The sequence below is a fragment of the Typopeltis vanoorti genome, chromosome 1, assembly GCF_054136105.1.
Source record: "Typopeltis vanoorti isolate ZY-2024b chromosome 1, IOZ_Tvanoo_1.0, whole genome shotgun sequence".
NCBI classification, from domain to species: Eukaryota; Metazoa; Arthropoda; class Arachnida; order Uropygi; family Thelyphonidae; genus Typopeltis; species Typopeltis vanoorti.
The window spans coordinates 27,960,001-27,987,723 of NC_143549.1; the positions used below are offsets into that span (position 1 = coordinate 27,960,001).

General features: G+C 35.4%; 1 protein-coding gene across 7 annotated transcripts in view; it reads left to right on the top strand.

Annotated features, from left to right (window-relative positions):
* LOC150109855 (histone deacetylase 4-like) overlaps window positions 1-27,723 on the top strand; it is a 579,471-nt gene that overhangs the window by 454,208 nt on the left and 97,540 nt on the right. For all 7 annotated transcript variants that reach the window (XM_090397008.1, XM_090397036.1, XM_090397014.1 and 4 more), the window contains 2 exons: window positions 11,453-11,572; window positions 24,720-24,817. In XM_090397008.1, the coding sequence (XP_090253134.1) occupies window positions 11,453-11,572; window positions 24,720-24,817 (218 nt within the window). The remainder of the gene's footprint in view (window positions 1-11,452; window positions 11,573-24,719; window positions 24,818-27,723) is intronic.

Sequence of the window (27,723 nt, forward strand, 5' to 3'; positions counted from 1 at the left end):
ATATATGTATATGTGTATATATATGTATATATATATGTATATGTGTATATATATGTATATATATATGTATATGTGTATATATATGTATATATATATGTATATGTGTATATATATGTATATATATATGTATATGTGTATATATATGTATATATATATGTATATGTGTATATATATGTATATATATATGTATATGTGTATATATATGTATATATATATGTATATGTGTATATATATGTATATATATATGTATATGTGTATATATATGTATATATATATGTATATGTGTATATATATGTATATATATATGTATATGTGTATATATATGTATATATATATGTATATGTGTATATATATGTATATATATATGTATATGTGTATATATATGTATATATATATGTATATGTGTATGTATATGTGTATGTATATGTATATGTGTATATATGTATGTGTATATGTATATGTGTGTATATGTATATGTGTATATGTATATGTGTGTATATGTATATGTGTATATATATATGTATATGTGTATATATATATGTATATGTGTATATATATATGTATATATAGAGAGAGAGAGAGAGAGAGAGAGAAATTTTTTTTTTACCATGTATTTATTATACGTTAAAGGTACCAAGAAATTTTATATTTGATTTATATATTCAGTAGACATCATGAATTTGGCAAGGAGATCCTTAGGATGGACTGGCTGCCTATTGCTGTTGCTCATTTAGCACCACCTACGGGGCACGTATAGCTTAAGGATTGCTATGGACACGAGCAACAACAACTTCCCTATACTTGGTTTTTAATCCTTTTCCCAAGTAAGCAAAACAAAGTTTTGCGCATGCAATATGACGTCCGAGCTAATATAGAGAGGCTAATGACTTCATATCACTCGCCTTAGTATGTATGTATCCCATAATGCAAAGCACCCTTCCTCTCGGATGTGCATAATGGAAAGGGTCACCACTCGGACCAGTTTCCCTATTAGGCTCACCCCACCACTGAGCAGAGCCGATCATTTGCTCATATCTCATCTAAGGGTCAACAGCCATGCCTCAGTTAACTTAATGGGCTACAGCATTGCCATTCATTACCCCCCCCCCACACACACACACCCAGGACCTGGATGACAGCAACAGCCGAGCTTCAGTTAAAACTTCATGGGCTACAGCATTGCCATTCATCACCCAAGCTTCCAACCAGTTTTGATCTTTATTGAGGTCTCATCAGTGGGATCCAGACCCAAATGTAAGCAAACAAAGTTTGCACCTGAAGTATCTTCAGGACTGAGGCAACTCATGGTTAGTGGGTAGTGACCCTTCCCTTAATGCATAGCATTATACATGTCTGCAAGGAGATGTGCTTTGCATTATGGGAGATACTAAGACTAGGAGTGTCATGAGTGCTTGGTCCACCTTTACCATGAGTTGCCTCAGTCCTAAAGATACTTCAGGTGCAAACTTTGTTTGCTTACATTTGGATAAAGGATTAAACTAAATTTATTATAGTCTAACCAAGTGGGAAAAAAAAACTTCCAACATCTTTCTCTAAATCCAGAGTAATTTAATAGTAAGGTGAGACACCTTTGACAACTCGTATAGGTAAATATGACTTCTCCATTGCTTCCACCTTAGAATCACCACCTCTGGGTCTAGCTTCCACTGACGAGACCTCGATAAAGGTCGAAACCGGTATTGGTAGTGGCCCTTCTCTTAATGCATAGCATTATACGTCTGCAAGGAGATGTGCTTTGCATTATGGGAGATACTAAGACACTAGGAGTGATGAGAGCTTGGTCCACCTTTACCATGAGTTGCCTCAGTCTGAAGATACTTCAGGCACAAAACTTTTATTTGGATAAAGGATTAAACTAAATTTATTATACTACATAAAAAAGTGTACATCTTTACTCACTTCCTATCGAGAGTTTGACTCCAATTAATTTGTTGGTAATTAACTTGTTATTTATTGCTAATATTAATTGTTAACTGATAACTAGTCCGATTTATCAATTATTAGTCAGGACTTGCCACTGTAGCAATACCCAGAGCTTGGTCTTCACCTATATCTTTTTTTATTCTATCATGGAAACAAATATATTTTGCTTCTCTGATTCTGCTTAAGTGACCATACCATGTTAGGATTAGTTCTGACTTTTCCAATATCAAATTCCTTCCTAATATCTTTATTTTTAATGACTCTGCTAAGGTATCATCTGTCACTCCCATAATCTTCCAGAACTCTCATATCTGGTCTCCAGTCTTTAAATCATTTTATTTTTAATCAGAGATCCATATCTTAAAATTGATTTCAAGACTTTGTATCCAGCTAGTTTTTGTTTTGACTAATTTCTTTTATTTCATACAAATTATTTAGTTGAATTTCTACCATATCAGGTTTTCTAAATTCTGTTGTATTTTTATATTCTATTTTTCATTCACTAAAATTGTGCCTAAATGGCTGAAGTGTTTTACTTGTTCATTATGTTCTCCATTAAGGATAGTTTTAATGGAGAACATATTGAACAAGCAAAAGTAAAAATTGTCCTGTCTGTTTCATAGTCTTGGTCTTTTTATTGCTGATTTTCATACTGAATTTATTACAGCTATTATTCAATTTGGTTAGGGAATTCTGTAAATTGTACTTGATTTATTTAGGAGTAAAACATCAACTGCATAAAATAAATAGCTGAGGTTAATATTCCAATTTTAATGTCAGATTTAATGCCACTTTCCTTCATAGCATGATCCATATCATCGATGGGACACTGCATACTCTATGGGAGGAGTTATACTGGAGGAAGTAGAGGAGACAAGAGATATGGGGTTGATGATTGATAGAAACCTGAAGTTTAGGGGACATATTGCAAAGGCAGTGAAGGTAACACAGAGGATTGCTGCTATTATGAGAAGGACACTGACCTGCAGAGATAAGAGGGTTATCATTCCGTTGTATAAGTCTCTGATCAGACCACACTTTCACTATTGTTCTCAGATTTGGTCCCCAGGATTTGAAGGGGATAAATTAATTGTGGAAAGGATACAAAGGTGGATAACAAAGATGGTTTCAGGACTGTACAATGATAATTATGAGGATCGGCTGAAGGAATGTGGACTGCAGAGTTTGGTGGATAGAAGGAGGAAAGGTGATATGATTGAGACTTTTAAACTGTTGAGAGGTGGTTACAGGGTTGACACTGGGGAGTTCTTTCACTTGGTTGAACAGCAGGAAGGAGTGATGACAAGAGACTATCCCTGGAAATTGCGAAAGGAAACTGTGAGCAAGAGAGTGACGAGTGGTTTCTTTGCATGGAGGGTGGTTGAACCATGGAATGCATTGCCTGATGGAGTGGTGAGAGCGAGAACAGTCAATGAGTTTAAGGAGTGGTATGATAGACTTTGTGTTTCTTAGGGGGGGGGGGGGACCTCCCCTCGATGAGTCTTGATAGACTTTGTGTTTCTTAGGAAGGACCTCCCACGATGAGTCTTTTGACTCCATGGAGGCCTGAAGAATAATAATAATATAGATAACAGTCAAGAGATCTCTTAAGGGTCAAAGTCAAATAATTATGAAACCTCCATATCACTTTAAGGAATTTAGAGAACTCACCAAGGTTTATGACCTAAAATCCAATCCTCACCTTCACAAAGTGTGCCGGATTAGTAGGTATGCACTGGATACTAAATGAATGATGGGCTGGCAATTTGGGACAGTCTGACCCAAATTTAACTCTGTGTTAAACCAAAAATACATATGATGGTACAACATCCAATTTCATGTGAACTAGAGTGTCACCTGTTAAACATGACTCCTGTTTTTATCAGGGAATCAGGCTAAACATTGAAGTCAGCTGCTGGAACAAACTCCAACTTAGCATCTAGAAGATGAACAAACTCTGTGTCAGAAAAACTGAAAATAGGAATGATCAGTATAAGGAATAATAATAATGCAAAGAAAATTGAACTTGCAGATTTGGAAAAGTAAGTGGAATTTGGAAAAGTAAATTGGCATTACTGAGACAAGGAAGTTAAAAACAGTTAAGATCTTATTAAATAAGTATAGGATGTTATATTTGGACACTAACAATCAAGGAAGGAGTAACAATAGTATTCAACACCAGACATGAAGATCTTGATTGGAAGTCAATTTCAGGTAGTTATATAGGCAAACTTCAAAATGGGACAATGAAACTGATTTGTATCTATTCCTGGAGAAGGTTATAAATTAGAGGTGTTGAATTTTTCAAGTCATCAGGCAGCTGACATAAAGAAAATGGAAACATTCGTATTCCTTGATCTAAACAGAGTAAGAAATGAATTCCACGGGACATAAGAAAGTTTTAGGGAAAATTTTGAGAAAAGGATAAAGCTAATAATGATAAGCATCAGCTGGATTTCTGCTCATTATAAGGACTAATCATTACCAACACTGTGTTCCAACATAAACATGTGTACATCTTCATATGAAAAGAAGATGCATCCATCCGTCCATCCATTGGACATCAACAGATGCCATATGGTCACTGAGATGCTCGGTGATGTGCCACACCAATCCTCTTCAGGTGGTACTGTTGTACTTTTCTGGAGTGTTCAACTCTTTGAAGATCACTCACTCACTCCAGACACACTATCCATCCATCTAATGGACTGTCTACCCATTCCTCTTTTTCCAGGAACTTTACCTTCTATTGCTGTTCTGAGAAGTCCTCCTTCATCCTTTCAATGTGACCAAAATATTGCAACTTTCTTATATCAATATCCTTATGGAGTCTTAAAGTTCTATTGATCCTTTCCAGCAAACATCCATTTGTCCACTTTTCAGTATATGATATCCTCAACAGTCTTCTGTAATACCACATCTCAAAAGCTGCTATTCTTTTTCTATCAGACTTCTTTAGGTTCGAAGACTCATATCCATAAATTGCTGTTGGAAAAACAGCTGCATCCAAAATCCTCAACTTTGCTTCCATGGAGATAGATCCATCTTTCCAGATCTTAGACAAGCCTCTGACTGTTGTTTAAGCCATTCCTAAATCTTCTGATTAGGACCTGTAACTGACTTTATAACAGTTTCTATAGATGCTGTTGAACTTAGACATTCAATTTGAATTTTATGCCTATTTGTATATTTTTATATGTATATTGATTAGTGTCACTTCACACTATTTTATTCTTGTATACATTTTATTGTCTTGTACATCCTTGTGTGTGTGTGTGTGTGTGTGTTCTTCTTAGCTAAATGCTAAATAAATAAAACCTTCTGATGTCTTCTGAACAGTAATTCTTCACATTAATGATGGATCTTTACTCGAACAAAATATACAATTGGTTGTTGCTATAGGCCAGGGGATCCACTGAATGTGATTTTCACGGATTTCAGATTTGAATAGGGTGGTAATGACATTAAATGAAATGGTAATTGTGGGTTCATGGGAATGTTGAAATGTATATACAGAAATCTTAGAAGTATCAGAAATAAGGAGGAGTTTTTGGCATTGGTCATCTTGACTTGGCCAAAAATTATAGGTATTGGTTATACCTTGTTGGCAGAAAATAATAATTACATGGATTGAATGATAAGGGTATTGTATTTTCAGGAAAGATAGAGGGAATAAGAGAGGAGTTAGAATATTTCTAATGATAGCTGAAGAACTAAATCAAGAAAATTAGAAATGAAAGTAGAATTTATGTTTTGGGAAAGTGGCTTATTTGAGGCTGTCTGATGCAAGACAATGGCCAATAGGACCAAATACAGGGTGTTCGGGATAAATTTGACATATTTATAATTAATTATATTTTTCCGTAAGTTACATGTATTAACACACACTTCTCTTCATTTAAAAGTTTGGACCCTTCTTCATTCATATACAAGATGTCAGAAAGGATGGATAGCTGGAACCCACCTGAATCATGGAAGAGAATAACTTGTATCATGATGATTCGTGCCTGCCATCAAAATAAGGATATTACGACTGCTGCCCAATGCTCCCTGAATACAGTAAAAACAATCAGGCATGAACTAGAGACTTGCAATGGTGACTACGAGGATGTAGCAAGAAGAAAGATCCCTAGCAGACGATCTGATTGCGTTCGTACAGCAGAATTCCTCGCAAATCTGCAGGAACAGGTGTTGAAGAACCCTGGCATTGGAATTCGGGCTTTGTTCGTGGAGTTGCTAACTGTAGTCAAGCCCTGGATAACAAGGGTAGCCAATGGTAGGCCGTATGTATGGCAGCAGGATTCGGCCCCTTGCCACACCTCTGGGAAAAGTCAAAAATGGTTGTCTGAAAATTTCTACGACTTCACCAGTCCAAATGTTTGGCCTCCAAACTCCCCAGACCTTAACCCCATGGATTATTTTGTATGGGGCGCAGTTGAAAAAGACACCAATCGCACTTCCAGTAATACAAAAGCCCAGTTAATGGATAAAATTAAAACAGTTTTTGCGGCCCTTCCCAGGGAGACTGTAGCATCAGCTTGTTCGAGGTTCCGAAGCAGAAAATTGAAGCTGTGATCGATGCTAATGGTGCTTATTTTGAGTAAATCTTGTTGATAGTATTGTAATTAACTCTGCCTGTAATGTTTTTTTGTCAATTCATTAAATTTAATAGATACAAAGAAGATTTTCTTTTTCCTTACGAAACTGTCAAATTTATCCCGAACACCCTGTATATTGTTGGTTGCTGCTGTAGACCAGGAGATCCACAGGAAGATGTAGCACGATGAAGTCTCCCAAACAATTATTATTATTATTTCGGGCAACTCCAAGGAGTCGACAGACTCGTCGAGGGAGGCCCTAACATCATATCAAAAACAACTGTTCGACATTCACACAGTATCTATCATGTCTCGCCTTGAACTCATTCACAGTCATAGCACCCACAACAGACTCTGGCAGCTTATTTCACTCATTCACCACTCTCCAAGTAAAAAACCTAGCTCTAACACCCTTGTTAACTACATTCTTGCCTAGCTTCCATTATTATGGGAGACTTCATCTATGAGAACATTAGATTGGAGAAAGGAAAAGATTGGCATAGCAAGAAGGAAGGTGGAATTTATATAGTTGCTAAGGGATAATTACTTGCAACAACATGTCATAAAAGGGACAGTGGTTTGAGAATAATGGATCTGGTAATAACCTCAGAATATATCCACAACCATGATGATACTATGCCTGCAAGCAGGGCGAGTAGCCATTCAGTCTTGTTCTGGGAAGTTGCTAAATATGTAGAATTCTATATCAAGAAAGGATTTATGTGGTACTATAAAGCTGGTAATTATGGTGATTAGGCATCTTGGTGCCGTGGCTCAAGAAGCTACTTGAAAAGAATTCCAGTGCATGGGAAGTGGTCAGAGATTGTTTGAAAGATGAAGCATCAGGCTTTATACCTAAGGTCAGAAGGTTAAAATCAAGTGGGATTTAAATGGTTGATATAGACATATATGTGGTGCTTACCATACTCATGAGCAGTACAAAGTGCAAGTAAGAAAGATAACTGATGTAATAAGAAAGGCCAAATCAGATAATCAGATTATAAGAGAGAATCATAAAATTGGCTAAGCAGGCCAAAATAAATTCAGAAGTTTTTTTTGTTATGTGGCAGATAACTACAGTAAGGATGACATTAATTACTGCTGATAGTAAGAAGGTGACAGAGGTAAAAGAAATAGATGAGTTGCTAAGTGATCATCCATCTCTCACATCAGTTGCTGATGTGACATCGAAATTGAGGTAGACGAACAGGAAATGTTCAGCATATTGAAAAATATCAATGTGAATAAAGCAGTGGAACTGGATGTCTGAATGTGCAAGAGAATTGGCAATCACCTCTGAAGTTGTTCAATATAAGTCTCAGCTCTTACAAGGTTCCAAAGGAGAGAAAAGAGGGCAAGATAGTTCCTTTACATAAAAGTGGCTCCAAGACAGAAGCAGCAAACTATAGACCAGTTAATATATTAGGAAAGTATTGGAAAAGTTGGTTAAAGGTAAAATCCAACAGTAGGTGGATAGGGATCTGATACTCTATAGTGGGCAGCACAGGTTTTTAAAAGGTAGACAAATCTTAGTTATATTTTATAATAGTGACAGTAGAATTGGATAAAGGAAATGCTTACATCATGATACCACTGAACTTTGCAAAGGTAGTTGACAAATACCACATGGAAAATTGTAACAAAAGTTGGAACAAATGAAAGTGGATATGAAGCTAGTAGCATGGATGGGATAGCTGGCTGACAGACACCAGAGAGTATTATGTGGTGGAGTAAAATCTAGGAGAATGATGGTGATTGTACTAGGAATTACTTTTTTACTTTTAATTTACAGATCAATGATATAGGGAAAGATATAAAAAAAGTATATTCAGCTATTTGCTGATGTTCAAAACTGTGGGGGGTGGGCAGTAGTTGATAAACTTCATGTAGATAGCCTGCAGGATGACTTAAATAAAGCGACATTGTGGGCAAAGGATAATGATTGTCAACTTAATGCTGCAAAATGTAAGGTTATGATGCACTTTTAGTTAAAAAGGTTGCATACTTTGTATCAGATTGATGGTATCTGATTGAAGGAAATTGATAAGAGCTGTGGACTTGAGGATAATGACTGACAAAGTTGAAGTTCAGAAAGCATATTGCAAAATTTGGTAAAAAAATATATCTCAAAGGATTACTTGCTTGTTGAAAAAAATGTTAATGAGTGCAGATAGGAAAATTTGTTATCTCTCTTAAGGCTGTCATTTGGCTGTAACTTCACTACTGTGCACAGATTTGGTCACCTGAGTTTCTTGAGGATCACAGGATTCAGAGGAGTGACTAAGCTAGTGACAGGCCTGTGAGATACTTCCTATGAGCAGAGGTTAAAGGCGTGTGGGTTACAAAGTTTAGTTGATAGATAGTCGGAAAAGAGTGGGGGGGGGGGGGGAGTGGACATGATAGAAACTTAAGATATTAAAGGGGTTTTATAAAATTGATGCAATGAAAATTTTTCAGTATATCAGTGAACCAGGGGATCATTTATGTACGAATGTGGTTAATAAGGGAGGGGAGATACATTTTTTGCATGGTGTGTGATAAACAAGTAAAAGAACTCATTGTAAGTGCACTGACAGTAAATGAGTTTACGGAAAGCTATATGTTTTGTGTTTAAACGTTAGTGTAGGTCTCCCATGATGAGCCACTGGACTGCATGGAGTATTGTATAATAATGTTCTGGAGTTTTATTGAAGAAAAGCTTAAAAATGGAGGAAAGAGTACTGTAAAAAGGAACTAAAGACAGCCAAGGTGACATGAAAACTGAAGTAAAGATATCCTAGATGTATGGAGTAATTACTTTGAAAGACTGTTAAAGAAAACAAGTGGCAACAGAACAGTAATAGAGAATTTGCAAGAGGAATGCAAACAGGCATACCAATACTTGAGATAGAAAAAGCCATCAAAAACTTAAAATGCGGAAAGATCTACCCTAGCTGGAGTAAATGATATTCAACCAGAAATGCTTAAATATGAAGGTATAAAGTTTTGCTGTATCTACACTGCATAATTCAGAGAACCTGGTCAGAAGATTGAATTCCAGATGATTGGAGTAGAGCTCTCATAGTTCCCCATCTATAAAAATAGGAATGCAGCTGAATTGAGATTTACAGAGGAATTTCTATACTGAGCATTTCAGGTAATATTTACATAAGAATACTTGAAAAGAGGTAGAAAAAATTGTGGAAGAGAAGTTTGGAGAACAGTGGAGGCTGTCAAGATGAGATTTTTCACTTTACAAGAAATAGTTGAGAAATCATGGGAATATGACAAGGAGCTGTACTTGTAAATCTAGCAAAGGCATATGCCAAAGTGCTCAAGCTTTTTAAAAGCACTGCAGTGTTTTTAAAACTTTAAAACGCTACGGTGTTGCCATAAAAATATTACAACTTCTGCACACTCCTGCCCATAGAATGACATGAGCCTGTTTCTGCTAGTGGAGCTGTGCACAGCCAATATCTGCATATTTATCAGTAGAGAGAGTTATCTAGTTGTATGGGTTAACATATAGTTGGAAAATTATGAGAATCTTGTAGTTGCAAAAGCACTTTATAAAGTTGGAATGAGCAACTACAAGATTCTCATTATGCAGAAAACAATGTCACATGTAATAATACTTGACAACCTGTTGTCATTCTATTGGACACTTCCTAATGCCACAACTTATGCAGCAGAGGGTGATAAAATCAAAGGCATTTCTCTGGCATTATGTGAAAAACAGACTGATATCCTCTTCACAGATGAGATTTTCACCTTTTAACTGCCAAAGCAATTGGATATATGCTCCAGATGGTCACACAGCACATGCCATAGCACCCAGGATTCAGAGAGATCATCACCTGCTTCATTGATTGTTTGGTAGTGGGATGATGTATCAGGGAATATCCAAGTTACATTTTTGCAGGAAAAGGATCGAAACCGCCACCAAAGTGTATGAAGACACTATGCTTGAACCTGTGGTATGGCCCCTGAACAACACCTTGTTTCATGGTGGTAGTGGACCTTCCAATAGGACTTGGTCCCTGCACAAAAAGTGAGGACCACACAACAGTGGTTGGAGATGAATATGGCAGACTATATCACCATCTGATTAGCTGTTTGGAAGTCTGGATCTAAATCCATTTGACTTCAATTGTGGTCAGAGCTTGAGAGAGTAGCCTGCAAGAAACCCAGCATCACCAGCCTGAAGATGGATTTCAAGTGAGGCACTGACCACATTTCCCTGATAGATTAAAGGTTTATGCACTGTTCAAGTTGTAACAGTATTTATGGCTAAATGGTACAGTAAAGAGGTAAATGGAACATTATCCAGGGCAATTCCTAGCCGGCATTTAATTGTAATTACGCATTAGAATTGAAGGAAATACAGTAAGATGATTTGATGTAAAATCATGTTTAAGACAAGGATGTACATTATCTTCACTCTTATTCATAATCCGTATGGATCTCATTATGAAAGAAATTGACATTATACTTGATTTTAATGCCAATTTATAGGAGATATCAAATTTAGCTTTATACTTTATGCAGATGATGATGTGCTTTTAAACACATGTAGTAACTCTAATGAAATTGTAACAAATTTGGCATGAAAATCAACAATACAAAAGACCAAAACTATGAAAATAGGCAAGAAAATGAGAAACTTTCATGTTCTCCATTGAGAATCTATTTAATTAATTATTTAATTTTAACAAATGAAATTTGGAAGTAGACAGCAGAATAAGCAAATCTGGTGTGATGGAGAGCCAATTTGGTGGGGTGATATATCAAGACACTACAGTGTCTTGATACATCACCCCACCTTTCGAAACTAGCAGTATACAAGAGCAGTGTTCAAACCAGTTTTAAATTGTGGATCTGAACGATGGGTGCAGTAATATATATGGCTAATTTTTGTTTTCTTTCCCTAGGATGTTCATCATGGGAATGGCCTTCAGCAAATGTTTTATGATGACTCTCATGTTCTATACATTTCTCTTCACCGTCATGATGATGGCAACTTCTTCCCAGGAACTGGAGATCCTCAAGAGGTGACTTTGTGTTCTGTATTTTATTTAATTTTTTCATGGGACTCCTCACACACTAAAGGTTGTAACTTATGGTACATTAATATCATGGGCGAATTAGATTTTTTATTTATTATTTTTTTTTTTTTTGTATTTTTTATTCAGTTTAATTTTTGTATATTTTTAATTTTTACACAGTCTGACAACTGTGTTCTTAAGACTACACAGAACTTTTACAAGCCACTTCTGGCCTTCAATAAGCAAAGGATTAATGTCACCTACACCTATTCCTTCCCCCCCCCCTTTGCTTTAGGTTCATTCAATCTCAGGATGAAGCCTTGATGCTAGAGCAACTTTTTACTTTTCCTTTCTTCATCTGAGGTGTTATTTTTCATTACCATATTAAGGCAATGATGTCTTAGCAACTCCACATTTTTCTCTATTTTTATTCACCATCCATGTCAGCTAAGTTCCAATATCTGCATATTATCCACATATTATCCATTCTCTTGTTTCTTTATTAGTGTATCTAGAAAAGATAATTCATTGTTCTTTTACAGCTCTAACATAAACTTTATTTTCTGGTGGAAAGAATTTATTTTTGTAAGGAACTCAAAAAAGGTGTTTTCTGTGTCTTTCCAAATAATGAATATATCATCTATGTACATCCAACCAAATTAATGGCTTTGGATTTACTTTGGATAGGATATCAGCTTCTAGTTTTTTCATGAACAAATCAGTGCAGGGAGGTGACAGGGGACTGCCCATGGCTAAGCCATCAAGTTGTTCATAAATAGTATTATTTACTTTAAAATAATTTGATTTGAGACAATGGCTAAAGAGCTGAACTATGTCATGTGGATAGAGATTTTCTATAATCTTGATAACTTCTTCAACAAGTATGTTTTGAGAATAATGACACTACATCAAGACTTGCAAGTATGTCTGTATTTAAGATGATGCTTTTAATTTTTCTGTGAAATGCTTAGAGTTCTTTATGAAAGAATCAGATTTCTTTATATTATCTTTCAGAAGACCAGCTAAATATATAGTTAGTAGATATGTCGGAGAATTTCTGCCGTCGACAATCGGGCAGAGTGGAACTCCAACTTTGTGCACTTTTGGTGCACCATATAAACGTGACGTCAATGGGTGTAGAGATTTTAGACTTCGTTGTAATTCCAAAGGCCACCTTGTCATATTACGTAATAGGAAATTAGTCTCATTTTGATTTTTTATAGTTGGATCTACATACAATATGTGATAGGTTGACATGTCTGAAACTAAATCAGTGACCTTCATTAGGTAGCCTTTGGTGTTCAAAATAATTGTCAAGTTGCCTTTCTGCTTTTTCAGGAGTTATATTAGGTTTTGGTGGTTTTAAGGTTGAAAGGATGATGGTACTTTTTAAATGAATATCATTTGTTACTGTTTCAGAGAATGAAGAAAGTCCCTTTTCTGTGTTGCTTATTAAATCATGTTTGGAATGTGATCTGGAGCGATAGTGAAGTTGAAACCTTTTTTTAGTATGCCAGATTCCGGTTTTGATAATGTGTAGTCCGAAAGGTTGAAAATAACTTTTTCATCCGGGAGACATGGTTGTGCATCGTGTATTCTTGCATAGAGTTTATTCAATTAATTTGTGATTCTTTACTGGCTAGAAAAACTTTGTTAAAACTATAATGAACCATGCAGTCAAGAATATTCCAAACGTTGTTATCTATGTTGTTAGAGATGTTGTTAGATATCTCTAACAACGTAGATTACAATGTTGTCTACGTTGTTAGAGATGTCTTCATAAAGTTCTAAGTATTGAAGATCTATTTTACTAAGTACAGATCTGACATGCTGGATTCTTTCATGGATGCCTTACTCTAAAGATGCCTTAAAGTAAATCTTTTTGGCTCTTATTGATTTTATCTGCTCTTTATTAGTTAAGAATTTAGGATGATATTGTTTATTTTTTAACAGTATATATTAGAACACAGAAAAATAAGTAAATAATTAATTTAATTTATTAACTTATTGCTGATATTTTGCTGGTATTATAACCAGCATCTTCAGAGCACAAAAACACAGTTTGTCACAATACGCGAGACTATAACAACATGGTGTAATCAACGGACTAGTTAAACAAAATTGTAGCAGCAACACAAAGACTAGAGTCCTGATTTTGGCACCCTCTATCTGAAAAAAAATTAATAAAATTGCAGCTATCACATAAGACTAGAGTCCTAAACAGAGAAAAAAACCGGTACTAGTTTTTTCTTAAGATGACTTTCTCCCATATTTTAGGCAAATTTATACAGCCATATTTGTTGAGATTTGGAGTATGTTTCAGTGCTTCTGTTGCCTCTAAGAACAATCTCTCCGACTTATAAGAGCTTCTGTGCAGTATTTTTGTGTTCTTCCAGTTGATCCTGTGTGCAGGGGTATCCAGAGTATGGTATACTAGGCCCGACTTGCCATAGTGATAATGCCGGATATATCTTTTGTGTTCGTTGATGCGGATGTTCATAGTTCTTCCTGTTTGACCATAGTAGGCTTGATTACATGAAAATTATAGATCGCAATCCCACTAACACAAAAGAATAAGGCACGTAAATTATTGAAAAAAGTCACTTCCTGGCCCAAAGACACAGTTAACAAACTCGAGACCTTCCATGTTAAAACACCTAGGATTTATGGAGCACCAAAAATTCACAAACAAGGTACACCCTTATGCCCAATTGTGGACAGTATAAATAGTCCCACATACAAACTGGCTAGACATTTAGCTAAGCTACTAGCCACTCTCACAAACAATTCTCCCTCCTTTGTCAAAAATTCAGCCCACCTAAAATGCATCTTACAACACCATACCCTAAAAAGCTCACACTTAATGGTAAGCTTTGATATCACCTCACTATTCACAAATACCACTAATAGAAACCCTCACTCTACTGAAGTCACACTCCCCCCCTGATATATTTGAACTATTCAAATTCACAATACATGTAGGATATTTCACATGGAAAGGGAAAATAGATGGGACAGCCATGGGCTCCCCCAGCCAACTTTTACCTAGAACACCAGGAAAAAATAGCAATCAATACAGCCTTTCTCAAACCAACACTTTGGCTATGCTATGTTGACAATGTGCTTGCTATTTGGCCACATGGCCCAGAGACATTGAAAACATTCTTAGCGCATTTAAATAGCCAACATCCAAAAATCCACTTTACAATGGAACTGGAAGCTAATAACTGTCTGCCCTTCCTGGATACACTTATCACACGTCTTCCAGATGGTTCCTTATCATTTTCAGTTTTTAGAAAACCGATACATACAGGGAGATATTTACAAACAATCACACCATCACCCTTCTCAACAATATGGAATTTTAAAAACGCTAACCCACAGAGCGAGAGCAATCTGTTCTAATGACATTACTCTTGCTGCTGAACGGGCTCACTTATGCCACACTTTCTTGGCTAATGGCTATAATCCCCATAAGATAAACAAAATACTGAATGCTCCTAAGAAACCCCTCCCACTATCCACCACAGAGAACTAAAACAAAACAGTCACCATCCCATATTAAAGGCACATTCGAAAAGATTTCAAGAATTCTTAATAAACATGAACTACGCACCACATTCAGACCATGGAGCAAATTAGCAACCCTTATCTGCTCACCCAAGGACAGTATTTCCCCTTTATCACATCCAGGAGTCTATGAAGTACCCTGCTCATGTAATCAAGCCTACTATGGTCACTATGAACATCCACATCAACGAAAACAAAAGATATATCCGGCATTATCACTATGGCAAGTCGAGTCCAGCAGACCATACTCTGGATACCCCTGCACACAGGATCAACTGGAAGAACACAAAAGTACTGCACAGAAGCTCTTACAAGTTGGAGAGATTGTTCTTAGAGTCAACAGAAGCTCTGAAACACACTCCAAATCTCAACAAATATGGCTGTATAAATTTGCCTAAAATCTGGGAGACAGTCATCTTAAGAAAAAAACTAGTACCATTTTTTTTCTCTGTTTAGGACTCTAGTCTTATGTGATAGCTGCATTTTTTTTTTTTCAGATAGAGAGCGCCAAAATCAGGAGTCTAGTCTTTGTGTTGCTGCTATAATTTTGTTTAACTAGTCCGTTAATTACACTATGTTGTTATAGACTTGTTTATTGTTGCAAACTGTGTTTTTGTGCTCTGAAGATGCTGGTTATAACACCAGCAAAATATCAGCAATAAGTTAATAAATTAAAAATAAATTATTTACTTATTTTTCTGTGTTCTAATATATACCGTTAAAAAATAAACAACATGTATGACGAACACATGAGTCTGTCCACAAATTTAGGATGATATTGATATCTACATCTTTTTAAGAAGGTTAGATCGTTTAACATTCTCGCTTTTTTACATTTTAGTTTTTTGAAAAGAGTGTACCTTATGCATTATTGTTAAATTATTTGGTTACTTAACATTGAAATTTTTTGGTTTATTAGTCAATCATAAATATTAAAAGATCTACACAATTATCAGCAAGTTTCACCAGCTATTCTATCTGGCTTCTTCAGGACAAGACTAGACTAATTTCCTATTATGTAATATGACGAGGTGGCCTTCAGAATTACAACAAAGTCTAAAATCTCTACACGATTGACACCACGCTTGTATGGTGCACCAAAAGTGCATAAAATTGGAGTTCCGCTCTGCCCGATTGTTGACGGCATAAATTTTATGACATATCTACTAGCTAAACGTCTTGCCAGTCTTCTGAAAGATAATATAAAGAAATTGGATTCCTTTATAAAGAACTCTAAGCATTTGACGGAAAAATTAAAAGGCATCACCATCTTAAATACAGACATACTTGCAAGTCTTGACATAGTGTTGTTATTCACAAACGTACCTGTTGAAGATGTTATCAAGATCATAGAAAATCTCTATCTGCATGACATGGTTCAGCTCTTTTGCCATTGCCTCAATGGCAAAAGAGCTGAACCTTCAAGTTATTCATAAATAATGCTATTTATGAACAACTTGAAGGCTTAGCCATGGGCAGTCCCTTGTTACCTCCTTGCACTGATTTGTTCATGAAAAAACTAGAAGCTGATATCCTGCCCAAAGTAAATCCATTGATTTGGTGGAGATATGTAGATGTGATATATTCATTATTTGGAAAGACACAGAATACATCTTTTTTGAGTTCCTCGCAAAAATAAATTCTTTCGACCAGAAAATAAAGTTTACGTTAGAAATGGAAAAGAACAATGAATTACCTTTTCTAGATACACTAATAAAGAAACAAGAGAATGGACAAATCCAGCTCACAATATATCGAAAACCTACAGACACTGGACTTTACCTATATTTCAAATCCGCTCACTATTATGCATAAAAAACTCTGCTTTATACATATGCTAAAAAATAGAGCAACCAACATCATCTCAGAAGAAAGATCTCCTTGAAGAACTCACTCTTATATCTCTAACACTGTTAAACAATGATTATCCAAAAAATATAATCCAAAAGATTCTTCATAGGAACAATCCACAGCAACTATCTTCTGTCACACAATATGCATCGTCTATTGCCATCCCTTATGCCAGCTCAGTTTCAACAAACATAGCCAAACTTATGAGGTCTTTCAACATCAGAGTTGCTCTGAAACCTATGAAAACTATACGACACATCTTAAGATCTCCTAAGGAGAGTAATGCCTTTTACAACATCCGTGTTCCTGTGGGTGAAATTATATAGGCCAAACTTCAAGAAGCCTAGAAATTCGGGAAAAAAAAAAAAAAGAACATATAGGAGATGTTAACAACAACAGAACAGACACTTCAGGATTAGCCTATCATTTCTCGATTTCTCACTACTCCACTGATTGGGATAACAGCTCCATGCCTTATATAGAAGAAGATTTTAGATGTAGAAACTTCAAAGAAGCTGCAGTTACTCTGGACAGGAGATAATCTAAACAGAAATCAAGGTATGATACTGAAAGACATCTGGAAAAGCCTAATAAATTCACTTATCTTACCAGAATTTCATTTCGCAAAAACTATACAACACACTCAGCAAACAATGACTGAGACTCCACGCTCCATGTGTATGATGTTATGCATCAGTTTTAATTTTACTTGATTTAACTGTGCTATTCCATTCTTCTTTTTTACTAGTAAACGTTATTGTACTGACTTTCTTGTCCTGAAGAAGCCAGACAGAATAGCTGGCGAAACTTGTTGACAATTGTGTAGATCTTTTAATATTTATGGTCGACTAATAAACCAAAAAATTTAACTCAGTTTCAATGCTAAGTGACCAAATAATCCATGTAATGTTGTTATTATTATTATATGGGAATCTCTGTGGAGTCAAGAGACTCATAATAGGAGGCTCTCACTAACTTCTATACATGATATTTATCACATCTCCTGAAAGTCATTCATTGTATATACTTTCAGCCATCTTTGGCAATCCATTATACTTATTCAACACAAAAATATGGACCACACATCCTTACTAACCCACACTCTTACACAACTTTCAGGGGTGACCTCTTGTTTATGCTCTACTCATGATGTATTGAATAATTTCTTTTATCAGTTTTATAGAACTCATTTAGTAACTTATCAGTTTCTATCATGTTCCTTCTCGTCCAACTAGCAAACTCTGAGGACAGACCTTCGGTCTGTTCTCACAGGAAACATTCCACAGACCTATCACCAAGCTGGTGCTAGGTCTGTGGAATGATTCAGAGGTCACTCATCTCTGAATCCTCTCCAACTCCTCATCCCCAAGAAACTCAAATCTTCTACAGCAGTCAGGATGCAAGTGAATCATAATCTTATAAAGAGGGAAAATAACATTCCTATCTTTATTAGTCAGTGGGGTCTTCAACATGCAATTTATCCTTTTACCTAGTTTTCCAGCTTGTGCAATATGCCCTCTGAACTTCAAATTTCTATCCACCATTACTTCCAGATCCTTAGCCTGTAATTTAGTACCATCAGTATGATACAAAGTATATAATCTTTTCATCCTGAAATGCATTATCTTACATTTTGCAACATTAAATTGACAACCATTTGCCTTTGTCTATACTGCCAATTTAATCTATATCACCTTTATCAACTATTCTTCTCCACAGTTTTACATCATCAGCAAACAACTGAATGTCCTTCTACTTAAATCTTTCCTTCTATCATTAATACACAAATTAGAGTAATGGCCCTAGTTTAGAACTCTGAGGCATTCTTTTAAATTTACTCCACCATATAATACTCCCTGGTGTTTATCATTCATCCAGATCCCTTCCCCACCTCTCATCCATGCTGCCACCTTGACGTCCATTCCTTTGCTCCAACTTTTGTAATAGTTTTGCAAACTTCAGTACTTGGTCGATTGGTAGAGCCTCTGCTACTAATGGCTCACGAAAAAAGTTAAGCAAGTTTGAGCATGGTTAGTAGTTGGAGGGAACAATTGTTTGATGCTGTTGGCACACTCTCCCTCGATGGGTCTTTGGACTCCCTGGAGGTGTCACATAAGAATAATAATAAATAATATCATCGGGTAGTCATTTCCATTATTTAATTCAGCTCTACACTATTATAAAATGTGAGTAAATTATTAAATTGGGTCCTACATTTCACAAAGCCATGCTGCTCATCATCATAGCATATTATATTCCTATCCACCAATTACTGGATTTTTCCTTTAACCAACTTTTCTGATATTTTAACTCATGAGATGTTAATTGGTCTGTAATTTGCTACTTCTGTTTTAGAATGACGTTTATGTAAAGGGACTATCTTAGCCTCTTTTCACTCCACTGAAACTTTGCCAGAGCTGAGACTTAGATTAAACAACTTTATCAGAGGTGCTACTTCTATTTCACATTTCATAAGTATACAGGCCAATATACTATCCAGTGCTATATCTCATCTCATCTTCCTTATACCCTCTTTTACCTTGCGGTGTCGAGGGTCCATTGATCATCGGACCTCACTCCATTTACAGGATAAGGTGGTCAGCCTTATGCCCCGGTGTATCCTATGGCCTGTAGTGTTGAGTTCTCAAGGCCAGTTTGTCTGCTCTTTGCAGGATGAAAAAACCCAGAATAAACTGGGGAAAAAACCCTGCTGTCCACGCCCAAGACTGGCTAACCTGGCTATGGCTGAGGAACATCCTTCAGCTCCTCACGTCACCGACGGGAATCGAATCTAGGACACTCCTTCCCCAGGCATATGGTTGCAAAGCGCATAGCCACTAGGCTAACCGCGCTATGTGAGATTGGACACCATTAAACTTTCCACTCATTGATGCATCACAGTCGTAACCTTGCCCACGTAAATATGACAAATCGATGCCATAATCATTTAAGCTTTCTAATATAATATTTTGTCAGATAAGTTGTTTCCTGTAGTGCTTGTTACAGGAACAAATTGTAAAAATTGTTCACGAACTTTGTTGTCATTTTCTTCGTCTATATACCTGCCACACAAGGAAAGATGTTCAGTGGTAAAATGTCACAAGTTTCATCGGCAAGAATTGAAAAACATTTTGCGGAATTAATTTTTTCGACCAAACGGTTCAAAATAATTTCATTACATGCATTTTTAATTTGATTTTGTATGTTCCAGCTAATGTATGTAGCGTTTTTGGCAGAATGTTTAAAATGTAAGATGCAGGCGACAAGTTTTTGTCGCCCGCATTGATTCCCGTTCTTAACAAAGCTCGAAAATTGCCTTCATTGGCGATTGGCTCCTGTTCAAATGAAAATTCTCCATAATCTCAATGTCCTCTCAAGGGTATATTTTGCTGACCACATAAAATTACTGTTTTTATAATCGGCTCTAATCATTTCCGATTAACTGCAGCTTGTGATGTACTATCTACATCAATTTGTCGATTGAGTGGAATACATTTTCTATCTTGAATATTGTTTAGCCTTTCATAAGTCATAGCAGCCGTTATATGATATTTTGTTTTTTGATGATTATTAAATTTCTCCATGGCTTTCTTCCAATTATTATATTCTTGTGTAACTAACTGCCCAGGTACTTCAGATTAGATTTTCCAACATCAGCAGGTGAAAAAAAACACACAATATTTACAGTATGCACTATTTTCAACTTGAGAGTACACAAGCCATGTTAATTTTTCAAACCATGTATTGAAAACTTCGGTTGTGAATTGCAGCATAGGTTGCAGGAAAATTAAAATTTGATTCTGGTTTCCACAACTTTTTTACAATATCTAAATTATCGTCAGAATTAAATGCTTTGTTCTTTCAACAATGCGATGTCATGAGAATTATTAATAACTAAGGAACTACTTCTGGATAATTCAATGGTTTTGCCTGACATATGATTGGGGAAACCGAATAAAAATCTGTATTGTCAATATTAATAGCGCAACATTGCTACTAGTATTTGAATCATCCTTTTTTGGTTTTTTTGAAATAGTTCAATAAAATAATCTGCTTACATTTTTCAGACATAATTTGAAGCACAAAATCCAAAAAATAAAATAAAATCTTTTACAGATTTAACTTTAAAATACTATTGAAGAATTTACATATGGTAAAGATTACTCTTCAGAGATGGAAAACAAAGTTTCAAGTTCAACACATGCTTTTCAACAAACTCGATGCAAAATAGCACAGAATACGAGCATATCGCATGCGACCTATGACTGAGCATCTGCAATGATTTGCCAATACATGATACCCATGATCCTCTCTGGCCTGGCTAGGACAGCGTTTCTCACCTTTTCTAAGCCCAAGGACTAGTAAAATGTCTAAAACAATTCTATGGACCACTAAGTTATGTAATTTTTTTAAAAACGTATGTGGGGATTACCAACATTTGGGAAAATCTGTGCCATTTATAACATAATAAATTTAAAAGCATGTTTTGAATATATACGGAAACATAATTAACTTGAAAATAAAAATAAATGATTAAAAGTGTATCATCATTGAATAGTTCTAATTTTTATTAAACAAATGAGATGGATGAGCTTCTCGGCCTTGCAGAGTTGCTGGATATCTGGCTCAATACTGGTCAACTTCAGTCGAAGATTGGCGCACACACTAAGACTAATTCTGTATTTTGTTTTTACTTGAAGGAGCGATGAAAATCCTATATCCCAAAGATAGGTTGTAGAAAACTGCATGATGATTTTTGATGCTTCTTCAGATAATCTGGAAAATTCACTTCACACTGAAGGCAAGATCCAGAATCAAGCCAAACCACGATCATGGAATTGCATTATAAGCCCACTGTCACTCAAAAGCTCAATTAGCTGTTATTTTTTCGATAATGAAAGGTCATTCTCATGACTGAAATGGATTGTGAACCCACAGAATTTTTTTTATAAAAGTTATTCGGAAAATTTGTTTCCAAATTCTGTTTCAGAGGTTTGAGGTGGACACAAACCCTTTCCCAGTGGTTAAATTCTAAACTAATGTTTCAGGGCTCTATACAAAATAATTGTACTTATTTTAAATGTTGTAATTGTATTTACTTTTTGAATACTATCCAGAGAAGCTTCAAACCTCCCCGTCCCTTTCATCACGCATTTGTAATCAGGCTACTGTTGATATTGACTTTATATACACATTCAAAGCTGTAAACAGTTGTTGAATAATAACACAATAATGTAGGCATAATTACAGTAAAGGGAGAAAAGTCACAAAACAGAAAAATGTTCTTACAAAATAACCAATTGTATTTATCTTTGAATGCAATCCACTGGTCGAGTGTCCAGCAAGTCAGCAAATCTTTAATTTCGTTCAGTGTGTTAATATTATGGCATTGCAACTGATGAGAATTCATGTTTCTGTGGATGTGGATTCATTACAGACATCTTTCTCTTCAGAAACTACACACAAACTGTCATTACAAACTCGTTTTGTATTATCACTGTCATCCAAGCTATTTTTCTGTTTAAAGAAGGTACCAATGTACTTATCCATAATTGAAATACCATACTTACTCACATATAACTCTCACCCCTGATTTTACTTTTCAAAAAAAAGAAATTAAAAAGTTTTGCATATACCTCGCGAATGAAAAAAAGCTGAAACACGTTCAGAGCGGGGCAATAGTAACTTGCTCCTGCCATAAACAACACACCTTCCCCAATAGCCACTATACTGCAGAAGCAAGAAAAACAAGTACTTTTATTATGTCAGTGAATAAGGTACCAGCAGAGTCTGTGTAATATATTTCTCATCAAATAGTGCAATTAGAGACAACTGGGATAAAAAAAAAAAGACACTAATTAATGAATCACATGTTCCCTCATACAGAAAGTATGCTGTATAGACTCAAGCAAAACCATATGTTGCACCGACAAACACAGTATCTAAATAAAAAATATTGCTATTAATTAGATGTGTACGAGTTTGCTCACTGCAAAGCAACAATAACATTCAACAGAACATGTTAAAATTCGTAAACATCTTAAAACTAAGAAATATATATAGTGAATGTTGTTATGGCAGTTTCGCATATTATTGGAATTCAGTTGAAGAGAGTTAGTATTTCAACTCGATTGTCAGCTTGCTTTTATCTTTCCATTGTGCGATTTTCGAAAAATACATAAATACTGAACTCACAACACACTTTGTCCAAGTATTACTTAGCACTTCTGAAGATATATTGAACCTTGGTTGAAGAGGAAAACCTTCAACAATAAAAATCAATAAACAACAAGCAATTGGTTGAAATGTGGTCATGTGGATAACACATGTTCACTTCAAATCTGACAAAACATCAATGGAAGGTGGAAGCAATAAAACCATATTGTTGTTCACTTCACCCCTCTTTTATTACCTTGTCATTCTGCCGCTATTTTATTTTTTTAAGTGTCCATTTTATTTCAATAATTTTTACTTACTTATTCAATTTTAATTTATTTTGTTTGGATAATTAAAATATATAGATTTATTTGGTTAATTTAAGTCTGCCTGTGGACCACATGTCCCATTGTCACAGACCACCTGTGGTCCACAGACCATAGGTTGAGAAACACTGCTATAGGGTACTCTCACCTTATGTGACCACTAATTCATAAGTAGTATAGAAATAGAAGACATGACACAACAAAAATAAAAAAAATGAATTTTAATTAGGAAAAGTATCTTGGAAAATTTTCTAGTGTTTTTAACTTTTTCTTTTTGTGGGGTGCCAGGGACCCTGGGTGCACCACTGGAGTGGAGGAATTATCAATGTTATTTCAGATGAGCATTTCCCATGGAAATATTTGTAGAATATACATATTGCAGAAACCATACATCTGTGTGAAAGTGGGGGGAGAGAGTTGATAAGGGATGGGTCATTAATAAGTCTAATTGCTCTCTTCTGTATTGAGTCAAGCATTTTAAGAAAGCTTTTAGGGGGCCCACCCCACATGTGAGAGCAGTATTCAATAGCTGGACAGATTTGTGATTTGTATGATAACAGCTGTTCAAGGGTGAAGTAACGTCTTGAGCAAAAGAGAAATCCTAGTTTTTTTTTGAAGCTGAGGATGCAATGGTTGTGATGTGTTTATACCAGGAGAGATTTGATGTCAGGGTAATTCCAAGAAGAGAGGTCTCAAACTGTCTGGAAATTTGGATATCATCAAATAGGATACCGGGAAAAAATGATTCTTTTTCATGGGAAATAGGACAGAACTTGGTTTTATTAGCATTGAAATTGATAAGGTTATCCGAACCCCATTGTAGAATGGCTTGGAGATCGGAATTGAGGGTGGTGATGGTTGATGTTCTGTAGATTGAGGTGAGTTGTGTAGGGTAAGGTTTATCAAATGAAAGCAAGGCGTGTAGTGTGCTGTCATCTGAAAAACTGTGCATTGAGTTGGAGGTCAACTGAAGTAGGTCATTAATATATATATAGCAGGAAGAGGGTTGGTGAGAGGACAGAACCTTGTGGAACCACAGCGTTAATTGAATGGTAAGCGGATAGGGAGCCATCCACCATCACACAGTGTGCATCCAGACAGAAAGCTGTGCAGCATAGTTTTTATTTCTTTTCATAAATTAGCCTTTATTAAATCACTGGAATTATTTTATTAAGCATTTTATTCCTATTATTTTATTGAGATCTAGCCTCTTATTAGTATAAATAGTCAGTGGAAAATTTTTTTTATAGGTTGGCACAGATGATGGGATTGGTTTCAACGTAAATATAGCCTGGTCTGGTTCACTTAATCCTCCACTAGGAGATGCAGAGTATATTGCAGCTTTTAGGTATGTTTAAAACTATAATGAAAAACTATAACTATTATTACACTTCAGAATATGAATTTTAGAACTTAAATGTAAATAAGAATTTTAAAAAATTTGAGCAGTATCATTAGTGTCTGGATGTATCTTATAGATGAGAAACATGTTCAATAACAAATTGACATGCTTCTGAGCACATGAATTTGTTATTAAAGTCCCATTGACGGCTCTTTCAGAGTATGCTTGAAAGCATGAAATTGTGTAGTGTTGGAATTGTAAACTTTAAATAAGTTACAGATGGTAGGTAGACATTGGATTAATTGACACATCATTTAACCACCCTACTGGCCAAGACATCTATAGACGTCAAATTTATCATGGATGCGAAGTGCATATTAAAATTTTAATACCATTGATGTTATATTGAAATATGTGATGGATACGAAGCGTATCCGTATTTGATCCATAATGGCCAGTGAGGTGGTTTAATGAGTTGTTCTGATATGACAAATTACTAGGAAAAGGAGCTAGTGAAAATTGAATTACAGTATGAATTGGTATAGAGAGCTATAGCAACCATTACTATAGTATGCGCTTGCGCACACGTACACACAATCATTTGCTATAGTGAGAGTTAACTAAAGATTGTGATTTAATAGGAAAAAATTATTTGGGACTGGGGAAATTCCGATACCACCCAGAGAAAATCTTTCAAGTTTAAAGAAATTAATTTATCAAGTACATAATCAGTTTTTGAATGTGAATTAGGTGAGAAAAATGGACTCTTCCTTTCAGGAATTTAGGTTCGGTGGTAGTTTCAATTTGTGCATTCTTTGTATTCGTTCAATCTATTTCATTCTTTTTTCATAGGAAAAAAAATTATTTTCCAGTGACATCAATGATGCACAATATCACTGCTCTTATTTAATATCTATAAATATGAAATAGAAATAGAAGAAAAATATAAAAATAGCCCTTAAACTTGATCATGGAACTCTTTTCAACTGACCAGATATTCATAGCCAGAAGTAAAGATGAACCCTGGAGATCAGTATGTCCATTAGAATTTGGAATGCAGATAAAATGAAGATAAAATGAAAATCATAGCTTTAAAGAACTGTCTCCAATCAGAAGTAAAATCATGATTGAAAATAAAATTTTTGAAGAAATTAAATGCTTCACATTCATTGGATGCTCTGTATCATATACAGAAGAAGTTGACATTGCCAAAATTTCAAATCTCCCAAAAGATAAGGTAGATGATCAATAATATTTTCAGCCCTAACCAACATCAACAGCATTAATGTTATGGAAAAGTAGAACTATTAAGTTCTAGCTTGCCATACTATCATCATCATCATCAAATTCCTGCCATGTACCCTCAAGGGGTGTACAGGATATGACAGTACTACATGAAAAAATTACATCATTACTAACTTTCTATCTACAATTTTCCTCCAAATCAGTCTGTTACTTGTCAAGACTCCAACATTATCAGATCTTATATTTCTATCATCTAAGGCACTTTGTACCGTATCAATCCACCTATATCTCGGTCTTCCTCTGGGTCGTTTTCCTGCCAACCTGGCAGAGAACACTTGTTTTGCTAATCTTTCCTCTCCCATTCTATTTAAGTGACCATACCATCTGAGATTAGCTCTGCTAACGCATTCCTGGATGCTGACAATGTCAAGTTCTTTCCTAATATCCTCATTTTTAATATGATATTGCCATTGATGCCATCTGTTCACGCCTCTAATCTCTCTCAGGACTCTCATATCTGCGGTCTCTAGTCTTTGGTCAAGTGTTTTACTTCTGACCCAGCTCTCAGATCCATAAGTTAAAATTGGTTTGAACACAGTCTTGTATACAGCTAATTTATTCAATTAACATACTATGAGAATGTTAATTGAATAAATTTGCCTCATCTCATCTGAAAAATGCTATCACTGAGGAAAAGAATTCTGAAATATACTGGTAGGAACTAATGATTAAATTATGGGAATTTTTTGCAATGATAGCTGCAAAATTGAGTAAATAAAATAAATAAAAAATACAATAAATAAATTTTATTAGTATAATGTCTAGATTTAATAGCAGTGAATTTGTTATTTAGAGCATTGATATTTAATTGAATTTTGAGTAAGTTGTATGTTCTAACATAATCGTGGATTCTTTAAAGTATGGGATCAGTTTATTAAGAGCAGCATGTGATATTCAAAAGAAATATAACAATATAAAGAACAATTAGAAAATAATGGAACATTGCTCTCTTCAATTGGAAAAGACATGATCCAATTCTTGTCTTGACAAGAGGAATCTTTATGTGGGCATTTTCAATTGAAGGTGAGTTAGCCAGTCTCATATGGATACTGCAGGATTTTTCTCCCAGAAACTGGTTTTTCATCCCATGTAATGACAAATTGGCCAAGAGAACACATGCAATTATCATCTGACCTCCATGGAGTTACTCATTGTTGGAAGTACACACAATGCTCATCCAACTGTTCTTTAAACTGTTTCAGTGTGTCTACATTCACAAGACACTTACCAATGCATTTCACTTACCAACCACTCTCCATGCAAAGAACCTGCTCCTCACTCCTCTGCTCATACCTGCCTTATACAGTGATGGGCGTTGGTTCTACCCCCTCTCTCCCATTCTATGAAAAATTTCTTCCATGTCAATATAACACCTCCTGACCAGCTTATATGAGGTGTGGCTATTAAATAACAAGACTGGTTGCAAAAATGGTGTTTATTATTACACTTGTACAACTTAATTGTTATCCCCTTCAACATACTCCCCTCTATCTATACACCATTGCATATGAATTTTCCATTATTGGAAGCAGTGCTGCAAGTCATCAGGTGTTATCTGCTTCAGAAGCACTGCCATTTTCTCCTTTACCTCATCCACTGACTGAAAA